General features: G+C 37.9%; 2 protein-coding genes across 3 annotated transcripts in view; both read right to left on the bottom strand.

Annotated features, from left to right (window-relative positions):
- LOC144016334 (PDZ domain-containing RING finger protein 4) overlaps positions 1 to 2109 on the bottom strand; it is a 141433-nt gene extending 139324 nt beyond the window's left edge. Inside the window, exons 1-2 of the mRNA XM_077517329.1 lie at positions 1673 to 2109; positions 306 to 356 (exon numbers count right to left, since the gene is read on the bottom strand). Of these exons, the coding sequence (XP_077373455.1) occupies positions 306 to 356; positions 1673 to 2071 (450 nt within the window). The 5' untranslated portion in view covers positions 2072 to 2109. The remainder of the gene's footprint in view (positions 1 to 305; positions 357 to 1672) is intronic.
- Positions 2110 to 8937: 6828 nt separating this feature from the next.
- Positions 8938 to 15454, bottom strand: part of cntn1a (contactin 1a) — a 72427-nt gene continuing 65910 nt past the window's right edge. For both annotated transcript variants that reach the window (XM_077517327.1, XM_077517328.1), the window contains exons 20-24: positions 14401 to 14504; positions 14136 to 14325; positions 13202 to 13314; positions 12031 to 12187; positions 8938 to 9345 (exon numbers count right to left, since the gene is read on the bottom strand). In XM_077517327.1, coding sequence (XP_077373453.1) covers positions 9269 to 9345; positions 12031 to 12187; positions 13202 to 13314; positions 14136 to 14325; positions 14401 to 14504 — 641 coding nt within the window. In that variant the 3' untranslated portion in view covers positions 8938 to 9268. The remainder of the gene's footprint in view (positions 9346 to 12030; positions 12188 to 13201; positions 13315 to 14135; positions 14326 to 14400; positions 14505 to 15454) is intronic.

The raw sequence follows: 15454 nt of genomic DNA, 5'->3' as shown, positions 1-15454 counted from the left end.
TTTTTTCCCTCAAAAAAAAAAAGGGGGGGGGGGGCAATACGGCCTCAATATTATTATAATATTTTAACATTTTTTTACTTTTAATATTTCGACTTTTGGTGGTCAAATTATTTTTTATTTTTCAAATGTGTTTGGACACCTCTTGACATTACATTACTTTCGTGTTAAAATCAGCTTGCAACTACAATAAGCAAACGGTGAAATGGCAGTTTCTATTATGAATTTTGTTTTATAGCAGAATTTTAGATATTTTGATCTCATCAGAGCAAGTGTACTTAATACCGTGTTCGGTGAAAGCCAAATACCTGTGCTGCTTCGACTTGCTGTGATGACATCATGTTGGTCCTCATATCCCCCTAACAAAAGATAATGTGTTACAATATCATACATAAAAGGTCATTCCAGAATTGGAGGACAGGACAACCTATTCACAATTTTAACAAATAAACCAACTATTTTGTCTTCTTCCAGACAAAACTGTTAGTAGTAATTAGTATTACGCTATGAAGTTTTGTCATCACATCACACCCTGGCACTAAGTAGTTTAATAGCCATCAAGTGCAAGAGGAGAAAAAAAAAAGTGAGTAATGCAACTCTGCAGACATTACATCATCAAGCAAATTACTCTGACCGTGGGTAGTCCAAAGCGAAGTTCCCTCCTGTATTTTTGATCTATTTTTTCTAGTGTTTTCAGCCCATGCTGTAGATTAGGCCTGTGGACTAGTTAGTTGACTTTAATCACATTAGTGTTAACGTAAAAAAAAAAGTAAAATAAAATAAAACATAGTAAGTCTAGCAATTCCTACCACATGCTCATTATCAGCGAAAAGCGTTTTTTCGTTTGTGTTTACTAGGGGTGTGCTCAAAAAATCGATACGGCAATATATCGTTGCGGGCCTCACGTATCGATACGCAGGCGTCAGAATCGATATTGCTCGTTAACTTTAAATCGGAAGTTCACGTTTGCCTTTGCGGCTTGCATTGTACCTAAAAAATAAAAACCAGCAGCGTCTTTGAAGTTAATTGCCTTCAATTAATGCAAAAATAGCTCACCGGTGATTGGACACTGTGTCTTGCTAAGAAAAATGAAAGCAGAGGAAGAATGTCAACATTTATTTATTGATAAACTTAACATGGCACGTGTCTCAGTGCACCAATTTTCCTATATTTTGTTTAAAAATAAAATAAAATGTGTCTTATTTGGGATACATATGTATCGTGATACGTATCGTATCGTGGCCCCTGTATCGTGATACGTATCGTATCGTGAGGTTGGCGGCAATACTCAGCCCAGTGTTTACTGTACAGTACAGCTAAATTTTAGCTTGACCAGTTAGCATAGCAGCTAACACAGCTAGCATATATTCAGTGATAAAAACAAACACCAGCATTGATTTGTAACTGAAATATATTCAACTTCTTTTATTCAATTTTAAATGAAAATATTATACTGTATTCTTTCAAAATATTTTTTAAATGTATGTTTTACAGCCACCTGGGTAAGTAACGGTTTAACAAATGATGAATAAAAGACGTCATTATAAGATAAGAGACGGATGACTCAAATTATATCATGATTTAGAAACTTTTAGTGAAAACAAAGGAGGAAATACAAACCACATCAATTCTGAAATGATCTTTTCAAATTGTTATGAAGGTGACGAGAACTTACCTGGTAATAGTCAAAGAGCTGCAGTGCAATGTTGTCCATGTGCACCAAACATTGGTGAAGCCTCCAAAGTTGATCCCCCGGCTGCTGCTGCTGCTGTCCACCCTCCAGCCCCAACATCCGAGCTCGCTGCGCCCAAGTTGCTCTTCTCTCCTCCAGGGCGCCAGTCAGCGCGAGCAACTGCTCCACATAGTCCGCCCGAGAGGCGCCCTCGCCGGGTAAGGGTTGCCCGCTTCCCCGCTGACAACTGCGGATGGTCGCCGGCTCCCTTTTCGTCTGCCGTTCCATCCTTTCGTCCGGGTTCGCCTCTGAGTGGTTTCCTCGGCAAAATGTGGAGCATTCGGCGCACATAGTTGGTAGTTTGTCACGGTGCTTCCGCTCGGGAAAAAAGTTTGGACGCATTTGGAAGGTTCGAAAGCGTTCGCAGTCGAGACGAAGGGTGGGTGGGGTGGGGGCATGTGACGTCATTGCGCTGACTCACCTTCACCTTTCACTGTTCCTCATTTGAACTCTGACCCCACTTTTTGTCAACATTTGTACTCAAATATTTATCTTCTTGTTTTATGTTTTAACATCATTAACAGTACTTGAATAGTACATGAGACTTTATTTATTTAATTTTATTTTGTCATTGAACTCGATATGGATAGATAGATAGATAGATAGATAGATAGATAGATAGATAGATAGATAGATAGATAGATAGATAGATAGATAGATAGATAGATAGATAGATAGATGGATAGATAGATGGATAGATAGATGGATAGATAGATGGATAGATAGATAGATAGATAGATAGATAGATAGATAGATAGATAGATAGATAGATAGATAGATAGACAGATAGATAGATATTTTAGACGGTCAGACAGATTATGTTTGGATAGATAATTAGATAGACGACAGAGACAGATCCCAAGACAGTCACAGAATGTTGTTGTTTTTTACTTCCCCATTGTTCCGCATATTGGTTGATCCAATGACAACAACTAGCTACTGTAGATACAGTATATCTTCACCGAGTTCCTTGGACTTCCCGTCGATTTGCGTATCGGTTATTCCAATAAGAAAAACAGTCGTCGGAAAAGAAAGAGATTGATAGAACAATGGAAAATTCCAAAGAACTCTGAGCATTGGTTGAGCCAACAACTGTAGCCTAAACTGATAGCAAGAGAGAGCGAGAGAGAGATTTTACTGCATTGTGCTTCTTCTAGCTCGTTTGTTTGTAAAGCTTTGTTTATATTATTTGTATTTTCATGTAATGTTAAATTTTCTATAATTAATGTTTTATATTATATTGCGATTGGCTGGCAACCAGTCCAGGGTGTGCCTGCTGAGATAGGTTCCAGCACCCCCGCGACCCTCGCAAGCGGTTAAGAAAATGGATGTTATATTATTTGTTAAGTATTAAAGAGAAAGTGGAATTTTCCTGTATCCTATGTTAAACTTATATGCCACATCCAAATGATGAATGAATGCATTATTCATAATAGCCGTCACTTCCCGACACTTTTTTGACATATTGCAGACATCTCAGGGGTGTCGTTTCACATTTCAGGTGTCTGTCTGGCGTCTGTTACAAATGGCGCACGCTACTTTGAAAGTGTGTTTCTGGTTGTCTGAAGGAGGAGGAGGTGTACATTTACAAAGAGAGTGACACAATTTGTCCTGAAATAATAATAAATACAGTATTTTTATATTTTATACACTTTTTTTGCTCCCCTAAAACAAACTTTAAATGCACATGTATGTAGCTCAGTACCATTTTAGCCAATCATGAGCACTCCTTGAAAAAGAAGTATAACCACAATGAAGTGATATGGACAGCTAGCAAAGTGGATTTCATCAATATCACATTTGATTATTCATATTAATACTAATACTTGTTAAAGACATATGGAGATGAATCAGTATTTTTAATATTTGCTTCGTAATATGTTTGTTATTCTTATACTATCAACATTTCTTAAATATTAATATAGTAAAAAATGTTTTCATTTTTAATTGTTTTAAAATTGTATTCATATTGTTGTAATTATTGTATTAAAACTGAGTTAAACCATTTTAAAAGTATTTATTAAATATTAAATATACTCTGTTTTGTTTTTAACGATAACCTCTCGAAATTCATTCATCTGAATGAGTTGCTTAATCTGGTTGGACGTGATGCATGAGGATAAGTGCCATCATAAATCTTCTTTTCATCTGCCGGTCACCTGATAGGAGACCAAAGTCCAGCAGATGTTTCTGCTTAAGATGGCGCGGACATTTTTGACAGATTGATGAAAAGCATCTTAAATCCGTTGGATCTGTTTGGTGTATAATCATCGTCGTCCACGCTCCAATTGAACAAAGAAACGTTGGTTATTCAAGACTAAATCATAAGTGATCCACTCATTTCTATTTTTTTTTTCTTTTAATTACAATGACAAAATCTGCTATAGATTCAAAGGCAGGAAGGAGAATTGGTGACAGGGTAAAAAAAACAAAAAACAAAAAAAAAACATGGACATTTTTTATTTCCCCATTTTTTCTGGCAAACTCAACCAGGGATTTCAAAGCTGCTCCATCGGCTGCACGACATCTGCGGACGAAAATGATGAAATCAAACGCTACAAAAACTGCTTCAAGTGGACGGCGCGGTCAGGAAGTTGACGCGAGACTAATTAAGGATGGAAGTGGATTTGAAATGATGTATTTGCTGAAATCGTGGGCATAGAACAGACCAAAGTGATATGGGCCACAATTTGACAATAGAATAGTGGGTTAAAAAAAAAAAAAAACACACACAAAAAAAACAACGTTGTACACACTTATACCTATAAAGACTTTATATTCCCACATCAGCTGCTTTATACTCAGTACTCTATCTGTATTTGGTTAGTTTGCTGTATAAAAACATTCAAAATCATACCCCCAAACTTGTCGCTGTATCGTTTTATCGTTTATTACTTTATCCAATACACTAATACTACTTTTTTCAAGCTTGGTTTGAGTACAAATACATCTGAGTACTCACCCAAACAAAATACCAATACTAGATAGTGCTAAATGAAGCGAGACGTCGCTTAAAAGTGAGTTACAAACCTTGCAGGTTGCCATTCCCCTTTTTGAAATGAGTTTCTCTAAAAACCAAATCCTTGAATCCATTAATGTAATCTTTTTTTTTCTTTTTTTTCTGGAGCTTCAGAAACAAAACTACGGAAGCATAGAGCTGCAAATGTGGAGTAAACATTTTTGGCTGGGGAGTATGTTCGAACATACTCGCAAATACGTTCCAACATACGCGCAAATATGTTCGTACATCGTCGCAAATACGTTCCAACATCGTCGCAAATACGTTCCAACATACTCGCAAATACGTGCGAACATACTTGCAAATATGTTTGAACGTATTGAAATATGTTCGAATGTATTGAAATATGTTCGAACGTACTCGCAAATACGTTCGAACATACTCGCAAATACGGTCGAACATACTCGCAAATATGTTTGAACATACTGGCAAATATGTTTGAACGTATTGAAATATGTATGAACGTACTCGCAAATACGTTCGAACATACTCGCAAATACGTGCAAACATACTCGCAAATACGTTCGAACATACTCGCAAATACGTTCGAACATACTCGCAAATACGTGCGAACATACTCGCAAATATGTTTGAACGTATTGAAATATGTTCGAATGTATTGAAATATGTTCGAACGTACTCGCAAATACGTTCGAACATACTCGCAAATACGTTCGAACATACTCGCAAATACGTTCGAACATACTCGCAAATACGGTCGAACATACTCGCAAATATGTTTGAACATACTGGCAAATATGTTTGAACGTATTGAAATATGTTTGAACGTACTCGCAAATACGTTCGAACATACTCGCAAATACGTGCAAACATACTCGCAAATACGTTCGAACATACTCGCAAATATGTTTGAACGTATTAAAATATGTTCGAATGTATTGAAATAAGTTCGAACATACTCACAAATACGTTCTCACATATTTGCGAGTATGTTCGAACGTATTTGCGAGTACGTTCTCACATATTTGCGAGTATGTTCGAACATGCTCGCCAGCCAAAAATGTTTACTCCACATTGGCAGCTCTACGTTTCCGTACAAAACAAATGGCACACTGTCTTGAGAATGCGTATTTTCAGGTAAAAGCTGTGGTCTCCCAAAAAAATAAATAAATAAATAAAAGCCTGTTGAGATGTTTGTGTGATGTGATTAAGGGCGATAAATAAACTTGACTTGACTGTGGCGACTTGCTATGTTTCCTTCAAGTCAAACTCAAGTCTTAGCTAAAGCAAGTCACGTCACTTGAGTCTCTCAGCTTTTATGTATATGAAACACACAATTCATGAAAAAAATAAAACAAAATACAATAGTTTCTACACTTTTATTGTTTCTTGTCCAGCCAATGAGCAGTTCCAGTTTGATCCCTCACGTGTGGCAAATAACCATTCGATGCTTCTTCTAGAAAAAAACAAAAAAACAACAACAACACTCCCAAACCCTTCATCACAAACGACAGGCAACTAAAGCACAGATGAGGTTTAGTTGGGACACTCCGTTGCCGTAAAGGGATGCCACGCAGGATGGAATGTATCTCTCATGCATGTTAGAATGTAAGCGCCACAGCTTTCAAACGAGAAAAACAAAAAAAGAAAATGTTGCTAACTTTCAAGGCAATCATGCATTTGGCAACCCTTTTTTTTTGCGCTCATCTGATGCATGGAAGTGTGAAACTGGGAGAAGCACTTTGCGGTGGATGGTCACAAGACAGAAAAGCAATGGTCACCATCGAATCCAAAACGCAGCATTTTCGTCCTCCGATTCAGGGAAGTCAAAAGAACAAGTTGAAGATCGACGCACGACACTGATCATGTTTTGAGGAAAAAATAACAGTGAGACTTATTATCGGTTTGAAAACAACAAAACGTGGTAGTAAGAAGAGCTAGGCATGTTGTCCTGTTTTGAAAAAAAAAGAAAAAAGAAAAAAATGTAGCCACATGAGTGAGACAAGTGTGAAGCGGGCAAGAGTGTCACGAACGCAAAGCAGCGTCCCTTGCGCACAAAGCAAAAGCTCCGTTGTCAAAGCAGTAAAGGTCAGTTCAGTTCAACTAAGTTTAACTGTTATGTGGAAATAATTTCATATATATATATATATATATATATATATATATATATATATATATATATATATATATATATATATATATATATATATATATATATATGTATGTATATTAGGGCTGCACAATATATCGAAAAAACATCGATATTGCGATCTTGGCCCATGCAGTATGCATATCGCAAAGACATGCAATAAGTTTCATATTCAAATTTGATGCTTTTATCTGAATTTCACCAGTCAAACGCTTAACTGAAATGTGCACCGCCAGCCAATAGTTGAACATTATCGAGAGGTCATTACAATTAACTGAAAATATATTGAGTTTGCTTATTTTGCTGCATGAAAAAGTGTCATTTCATTGGATGATAAAAATGTAATTTCTTTATGTAACATGAAAAATATCGCAATAATATCGATATCGCTATATTCAGCAACTATATCGCATATCGCATGGTAGTCCGATATTGTACAGACCTAATATATATATATATATATATATATATATATATATATATATATATATATATATATATATATATATATATATATATATATATATATATATATATATATATATATATATATGAATATGTAGCCAAGGTTTCTGTTTGGGTTCAGTTCAGTACACATTATTGAAGGTTTCTTTGGAAGATGTCACTCCAAAATATTGGAACTTTGGAGCTATCACGCTGTTGTCCACTGATTAGTTGACATATATCGGTTGGTTATACCGATCTTAGGCATCCTGTGGTGAACCGAACTGAACTTGGACTGCTTAGTGGAAACAACCGATTTCAGTGTTTTTTTTTTTTTTTGTAATGATACAGCCAAAGCAAAAAAAAGTCAACAAACATGGCGATATTGTCAGCGGTCTTGCATATGCTTCACTTTGAAAAAACAAAAACAAAAACAAAAAAACAACCCAGTTAACACACAACTTGAACGACCGACGAGCTACACGAGATATCGACTCAAAAGTCGCTCAAACTGCTAATCTGTGACAACGCGGCCTGCAAAGCGAGAGCGGCTCTCATCCAAAACAAATCCTTCGAAGCGCCGAGCGTCATAAATTCAAGTCGCTCCGAGTCACATGCCAGGACGCACGATGACTTTTCCTGTGTCGATAATAACGTCCTCTCTCCCGCTTCCAAATCCAAGCATCTGCTTTTGTGCTTCCCCGGTTGGTAATGTTACAGCAAACAGTTTGTTTGGCAGTGTCAGCGTGTTGACAAGCCCCCCCTGCTCGTGGCCGAGCGCTCGCTTCACACGCTTCGGTGGCGTGCATCGTTCACGTGCGTACATTTTTAGCTGAATCCTTCAAAGATCAGAGCATTTTGTGCAACCCTAAGTACACTTGAAAGACAAACGTAGATGGTCGATACACCTACACAAGTACAAATTGAAGAAACAAAAAAAGCCTTACTTTTGTGCATTGGGAGCCCATTCATGCCAAATTACTGTAAAAGTTGGCAGCATACAATTTATTAATGCACCGTATTTCCTCATGTAGTAGCCGTAACTCATCGAAACTGTTCCTTAATAGGTCACCGGGTTCGTCGTCCACTTGAACAAATAAGCACAGCACCCAAAATAAATGCCTTCCACCGCCTAGTCTCCAAAATAACTCATTCACTGCCAGCCCATATTTTTGACGTCTATAGCCGTCAATGGCACTAAATGAGCCAAACTGGATTTGGGGGTGAAAAATTAAATATGAGATCTATTTAATCTAATAAATAATATTTATATTATTATGTGTAATTATTTGAAATATATACATTATCGTTCTACAAGTTAATTTGTACAATTAAAGCCTTCCTCCTAGTAAATGCTTATAACCCTTAATAGAATGCCTGTTACTAAAACCACTACACAAGGAAATACGGTCTCGACTTGAACACGTTAAGGTCTTTTCTGAGTGACGGTGGCCAATAGTTGGGCTTTGCTTTGACTGTATCCACATAGCTGATGCTCTGCTTCACTTTTAGTATGTAAACAAACGCCAACATGGAACCGAAGTGCAGGTAAAGAAAGACATGTACCGTATATAGATACTCGTAAACACGTGCACTTATCCTTCACCGATGATTGTGGATTATTTTGTTTGTATCAAAAAAAAAAAAAAAAAAAAAGTCCAAGTGTTTTGAAAGATGTTATTGTGAAAGATAAGTGCAGACATTTACATAAGGCATATTTCAAAAAAGTTGACAGAGCTCCTTCGATACTCCTCCAAAAGAGGCTTTTTGTGGATAAATAAGGGATGCCCGTTTCCATTGTGTTTGCGTCTATTCCCACGAGAATCTTCCGGAAAAAAAGGGGAAGAGTTGGAATGAGTGGAACCGAACGTTTGTGGAAAGAGTCCCCAAAAAGTCCTTCCAGGCGATCAAAGCGTAAAAGAGTGTCCTTCACGTGATGGAGGTGAAGACAAAGATGTCGCTACATTCAGAGGTTCAGGCAGAGAAGGGCCACCAGGAGCAGGCCGAGTGTGCTGAGAGGACGGGCGGCCGTCACGCTTCCTCCTGAGACACAAACACATGGAAACGTGACATATGGAAAACTAATGTAACAAAATGGTACAGTAGAAATGTTTTTAGTTATTCGTGTTGTTTGGCGTTACAGCATGTTAAGTTGATAAGGCGTTACAGCTCATCAATTTAGTTCAGTTACCCCTAACAATTATGTTACAGCATGTCATGTGCGACATTACATTGTTAGGTTCCTTTACATTATGTTATGTTATGTTACGTTCCTTTACGTTACGTTACATTACGTTATGTTATGTTACATTCCTTTACGTTATGTTATGTTATGTTATGTTCCTTTATGTTATGTTATGTTATGTTATGTTACGTTCCTTTACGTTAAGTTATGTTCCGTTCGTTTACGTTATGTTATGTTACGTTTTTGTACGTTATGTTATGTTACGTTCCTTTAGGTTATGTTATGTTATGTTACGTTCCTTTACGTTAAGTTATGTTACGTTCGTTTACGTTATGTTATGTTACGTTTGTTTACGTTATGTTATGTTACGTTCCTTTACGTTATGTTATGTTATGTTATGTTACGTTCCTTTACGTTAAGTTATGTTACGTTCATTTACGTTATGTTATGTTACGTTTGTTTACGTTATGTTATGTTACGTTCCTTTACGTTATGGTATGTTACGTTACATTCCTTTACGTTATGTTATGTTACATTACGTTACATTATGTTATGTTACATTCCTTTACGTTACGTTATGTTACGTTCCTTTACGTTATGTTATGTCACGTTACGTTACTTTACGTTGTGTTATGTTACCTTCCTCTACATTGTTATGTTATGTTACCTTCCTTTACGTTATGTTATGTTACATTATCTTCCTTTACGTTACGTTACATTACAAATGGAGGCATTCATGCCATTATGGTGTGTAGTGTTATGCTACATTATATTGTGCTATATTATATTGAATTTTGTTACATCATATGACTTTGTTACAGAATATATGTAGTTTCAAGCTACATTATGTTATGCATTATGTGTGTTATGTTGTGCAATACAGTCAGTAGTCAATTGTTTTGCATTTTATTGTGTTCTGTCATGTTGCCATAACTGTTTCGTTGTATTATTTTACGGTGTGTTTTGTTACGTTACATGATGTCAGTATTATGCTACATTACGTTCTGTTATGATGTGTTGCATTGTTTTATTAGTTGACATTAGATTATGTTCATTTATGTTGTTACATACATTATATTTATTGGGTCGCATTTTGCTCACATTATGTTACACTGTATACTGTGTTATGTTGTTACGAGTTACATTATGTTATTTTACATTATATTGCATTCTACCGTGTCATGATGGTGTATACGTCTTTGGGACACTTAAAACATTTAAAGGGATAGTTCACTTATGTGGCCCATTATAGCAATAAAAAGTTAATATTTTGTCTGTAATTAATTTGATACTTTAATTATTTTTCACGTACAATTGGTACCTTTAAAAACACATTTTGTAACTTGCTGTCGATGGAAAATGACATCACAAGGGCTCAGGTAACCAATCACAGCTGACCTGTTTTCTAGGTTTGGTCATGTGACATTGAAAAGCTGACCTGTGATTGGTTACCTGAGCCCTTGTGATGTCATTTTCAGGCAACAGCAAGTTGCAAAAAAGGTACTAATTGTACATGAAAAATAATGAAAATATAAAATTTATTATAGGCAAAATATTCATGTTTGACTGCCAAAAATGGCTAAATAAGTAATATATCCCTTTAAAAATAAAACTTATTTATACGTTTTTGGGAGCAAATGAGTTATATTGTACATTATATTACATTTCGTTTTGTTACTTATGCTACAGTATATATGTAGTTTCGAGTTACATTATGTTACATTATGTTATACTGTTATAATGTGTTATATTGCACGGGTATAGTTAATATTACATTGCCTTGCAATTTAGTTTATATGTTAAGTTAATTATGTTACATGATGTCACATATTGTTATGCTATCTTACGTAACGCTATTTTACACTAAGCTTTCCTACATTGTGTTAAATTATGAAATGTTAGGCTCCCTTTTTCAAAACATTGTTATGCTACGTTCAGCTTCGTAAAGTTGGTTCTGTTACGTTTGTATCTTCTGTTACGTTGCATTATACACTGCTATGCAGGCATATGCAATGTTTGAGAAAACTAGCTAGCAGTTGAAATCCAGAATAAATTCTTGAAACGCAAGAGCTTTCATCCAAAACTAAACACGACAGTATATTGGGGGTTCATGTGTGGATCATCTTTCGTGCCTTGCATTTGTCAAGAGGGTGAATTTGAATCCCCCCCCCGTCCCTGTGAAATGTGTCTGCCAGGTGCGTCTGGACCAGATGATAAGAGCACCACAGGAGGGGATTCCATCTCTAATCAAGATCAATTACATGGGCTTAAGCCATCATTTGGCCAGTCCACTTATCAGCATCAGAAGAAATTGAGTCAGGAGTCAGGGCTTTGGTTACGAAGTGTAAAATTTCAAATGGAAGCCTCTGATGTTAGCTATAAAATCTAGAGTGACAATCCCATTCTGGAGTATGGGAACTCTCTCACAGTGATGAACGAAAGCCTCCCGCCAACTTTGAACGCTTTGCGTGCAAACGGTTGGGCGGCAGTGAAGGGTCACAATAAAAAGGAAAGGAAACGGAAATACTTCCTGGTTACGTTACCCATGATGAAGATTTGTGCCACGGCCCCGTCGCCACCCTCGGTATACGCTCGGACCTCCACCACGTAGGTCTCGTTTTCGTAGAGGGGGAGTTCGATGTGCCGCCGGTTGGTCATGTACAGCGTGCCTGTGAGTTGGCCCTGCGGCCTGTACAGCACCTGCAACACCAAAATGAAAATGAAGGTTTGCGAATGGGAGCCAGTTTGGTTTGGTTGATTCATTTTTTTTCCTTTCGGACACATTACGGCTTACATCAATCACATCACATCATTTGCAACATTGACATCCGAAAGAAGGGCTGACGGATAGAAGCCGAGGCTTATTCGAGACCTGTCCCCATCGACCCATAACGCATCAGTCATATACATTATTTAGAATAGTCATCGATTCTTATCGTTATCCATCCCATACTATCCCAAACACTGCCCGCTCAGTTCATCTTGAATGTCCGTGTGTAGATTGTGACTAGTCCCAGTCATTTGGAACTGATGAGTGGGTTCCCAGCCGCCACCAGCAGGCCCACCCCGCCAGGCGAGCAGCCAAGGCAAGCTTGCATTCGGCCCATTGCTTTCAAGCAATTTTTGCCTCGATTCTGGTCAGCTCACCACACCACTGTTGCTAGCACTTGTAGTTCTTGATGACTCCTGAGTCCTGAGCGCTACCCAGCCTAGCTCACCCAGCAGAGCGGCCCACGGCAACCGCGTTCCAGGAACCAGACCACCAACCCCCATTTTGCGTATTCACAGCAGATTCATTGTAGCCACAATACAGCTTTATCATGTAGCCTTGACTGTTACAACAAATGTCCAAACGGAATTAGAGCCAGACAATATTTAGATTCAAATGGGAACAGCAATACATGTTATCAATGCAGGTGTATAAACAAGAGTTAGCCTTGGCAATGTCAGCAAGTAATCATTTACAACTCCAGTTTTTAGTAATTATTGATGTTGTGAGTTTCCGTTGTTGTCTCTCAAGCGCCGCCAATTCTTTCGCTCTTTTCACGATTCGGGTTTTCTGTTGACCAGAGTTATCTTTAGTTTGAATAAAAATTCAGCAGTCTTTTGTTCACGTGCTTTCGATAAGTCCATTCTTTCTCATTTGTCGCGACTTTTTGGCGATGTCAGCGTTCCGTTTGGTGAGATTTTCGTTTGACGACTTTGTGCACTCACTTTGTAACCGTCGACTGGCGCCTCGCTCGCCAGCGTCTCCACGTGTTCCCAGGCAACGTTTACCGACTTGCCCTTCATCTTTTTACCGATGATTCGAGGAGCTTGACCGGGAGCTGAGGAAACGAAAAAGATTGGTTAAGGAGAAATACGGTGTCAGGAGCTATGTGATGTCAAGAATCGTTAATCCCTTTACTTGGTCAACAGCCAAACAGATAATTCCATGTCAGTCCTGTTGCCCACATGTCTAGCCACAGCCAATCCGATCAATTGACTGTCTATTTAAGGCAAACCGAGAAGTGTGGGTTTGTCGGATTATTACCTCGCTTCCTCTGTGCATCTCCACAACCCAGTAGGGCTTGGCATCTCGTGATTCTCGATGCATTCTCATTGTTTCTCGTTTAGTCAAGTTGTTCTACGCCTCTCGATGTTATGTGAATAAATAGTCAAAATCTTATTTGCGTCTGCGTTTTGGGATCCAACCTCAGATTATAACACCTCCTGAGAACAGTTAAAATGTCTTTCTCGGACATATTCAGACATCAAGTACTACTTTCCTATGAGCTCAAGTAGTGATGGGCGAGTGATAGGGCTGGGTTTAAAAAAAATCGATTAATCAAATCGATTATCCTTTTCATAGCCCGATATTGATTCATAAAACCATCGATAGATTAGATAAAAAAAAAAAAATCCATAAATTCATGAGAAAATAGAATTTTAAAGGCCTCCATGTTTTTTTTCAAATAGATATATTTCTCCGTCTTCTAATTGAATTAATTGTCTTTTTTTTTCCTGAACTTGATCAGCCCAAAAATCCTGATTGTGTAAATCCTAATGGATAGGTTACATTATAAATGCAAACCACAAATATACATAACATAGCATGTAGGCGTCACTGTATACAATATCATCTTCATCCTCGTCATAGACAACTTACGTGGTTTCTTGGTGTGGATCTCGAGGCGCTCGCTGGCCGGCCCGTAACCTGCAGAGTTATAGCCCCGGATCTCGATGAGGTAAAGTGAGTCGGGCTTCATTCCGTCCACTCTGGTGTGGTTTTCCCTACTGGACACCACCACTCTGTTGGCCCCGCCTTCGCTGTCCTCCTTTTTTCTCCAATACTTCACCTGGGACAAAAGTGGCAAATATTTCTACGGTGGATGCTCGGATCACATTCATGTGTGTAATGTTCATATACTGACCTGGTAACCGTCAATGTTGCTCTGCGAGATGGGGAACCACCAGACGACAGCTTCGGTGGCAGAAAGCGCTTTCCCGTCAATGCTTCCAGGGGCATCTGTGGGCACTAGAACAAAACACATCCGTGTGAGTGGGTTAATTTTGAAGTTGAAAGAGTTACACTCACACGAGTCGAATTGTCCACGTACATTTTTCAGGATTTTCCTCAGTTTCAGTAAAATATGATTTGGTTTGTTTGCAGGGATATTCCTGTGTCCAAAATTCAGAGGCGGCCGCCTCCACCTGATTCCATGAGTTTTTTTTCTTTTTAAACTTTAATGTACCAAGCAAAAAAAAAAAAAAAAAAGAAACAGATCATGGAGCAACCGTTGCACACGCCCATTTCCTGGTTGGGAGGAAGAGGTGGCGCGCTCCAGCCATCGCCAAAGTCATAAAAACACAGATTAGACACAAGACAGATTAGAGTCTCTTCTTTCACCAGGAAAAAAAAAAAAGTATATTTGTATATATTTCCGTTTTGCAGCAATTAGCATTAGAATATAACTCAGTTTCATCAATATTCATATACTCTGCTGCCACGTGCTGGCCGTTTTTTTTTTTTTAAATAACTAACACTACTTTAAGCCACCTCTTCATGTCAGAAGCTGCATCAAAGCCTTCTGCATGCTCTTGCATAAAAAAATAAAATAAAATAAACGTGTAAACACGTTTTTGGGAGAGAAGGACAAAGTATTTAAAAACGTTTTTACACATTTTTGGCATTGAATGAGTTACTGACTGTAGTTAAAAAATGGCAAAAAAAAAAAAATTAAAGGCAACTTTGTATTCATATAATTTCTATTTTCTAGTCCCTGATCCTGCTTTTCGCAATGACCTCGTTTACCTGCCAGTTGAGTACAAGCACCTGTAGCTAAAGCCAAACTGTGGCAGGGTTTTCACTTTCTGGACCTGGAATTCCCATCGCTGGTATCGGTCACCGCCATGAGTACTGACACCTTAAAATAAGGTATTAGCACCGATACCTGATACCTGGTATCGGCAGTCACCCATCATAGT

This window comes from Festucalex cinctus, chromosome 3 (genome assembly GCF_051991245.1).
Source record: "Festucalex cinctus isolate MCC-2025b chromosome 3, RoL_Fcin_1.0, whole genome shotgun sequence".
NCBI classification, from domain to species: Eukaryota; Metazoa; Chordata; class Actinopteri; order Syngnathiformes; family Syngnathidae; genus Festucalex; species Festucalex cinctus.
The sequence above is the reverse complement of the archived record's forward strand: the minus strand, read 5'-3'. Positions and strand labels throughout refer to the sequence as shown.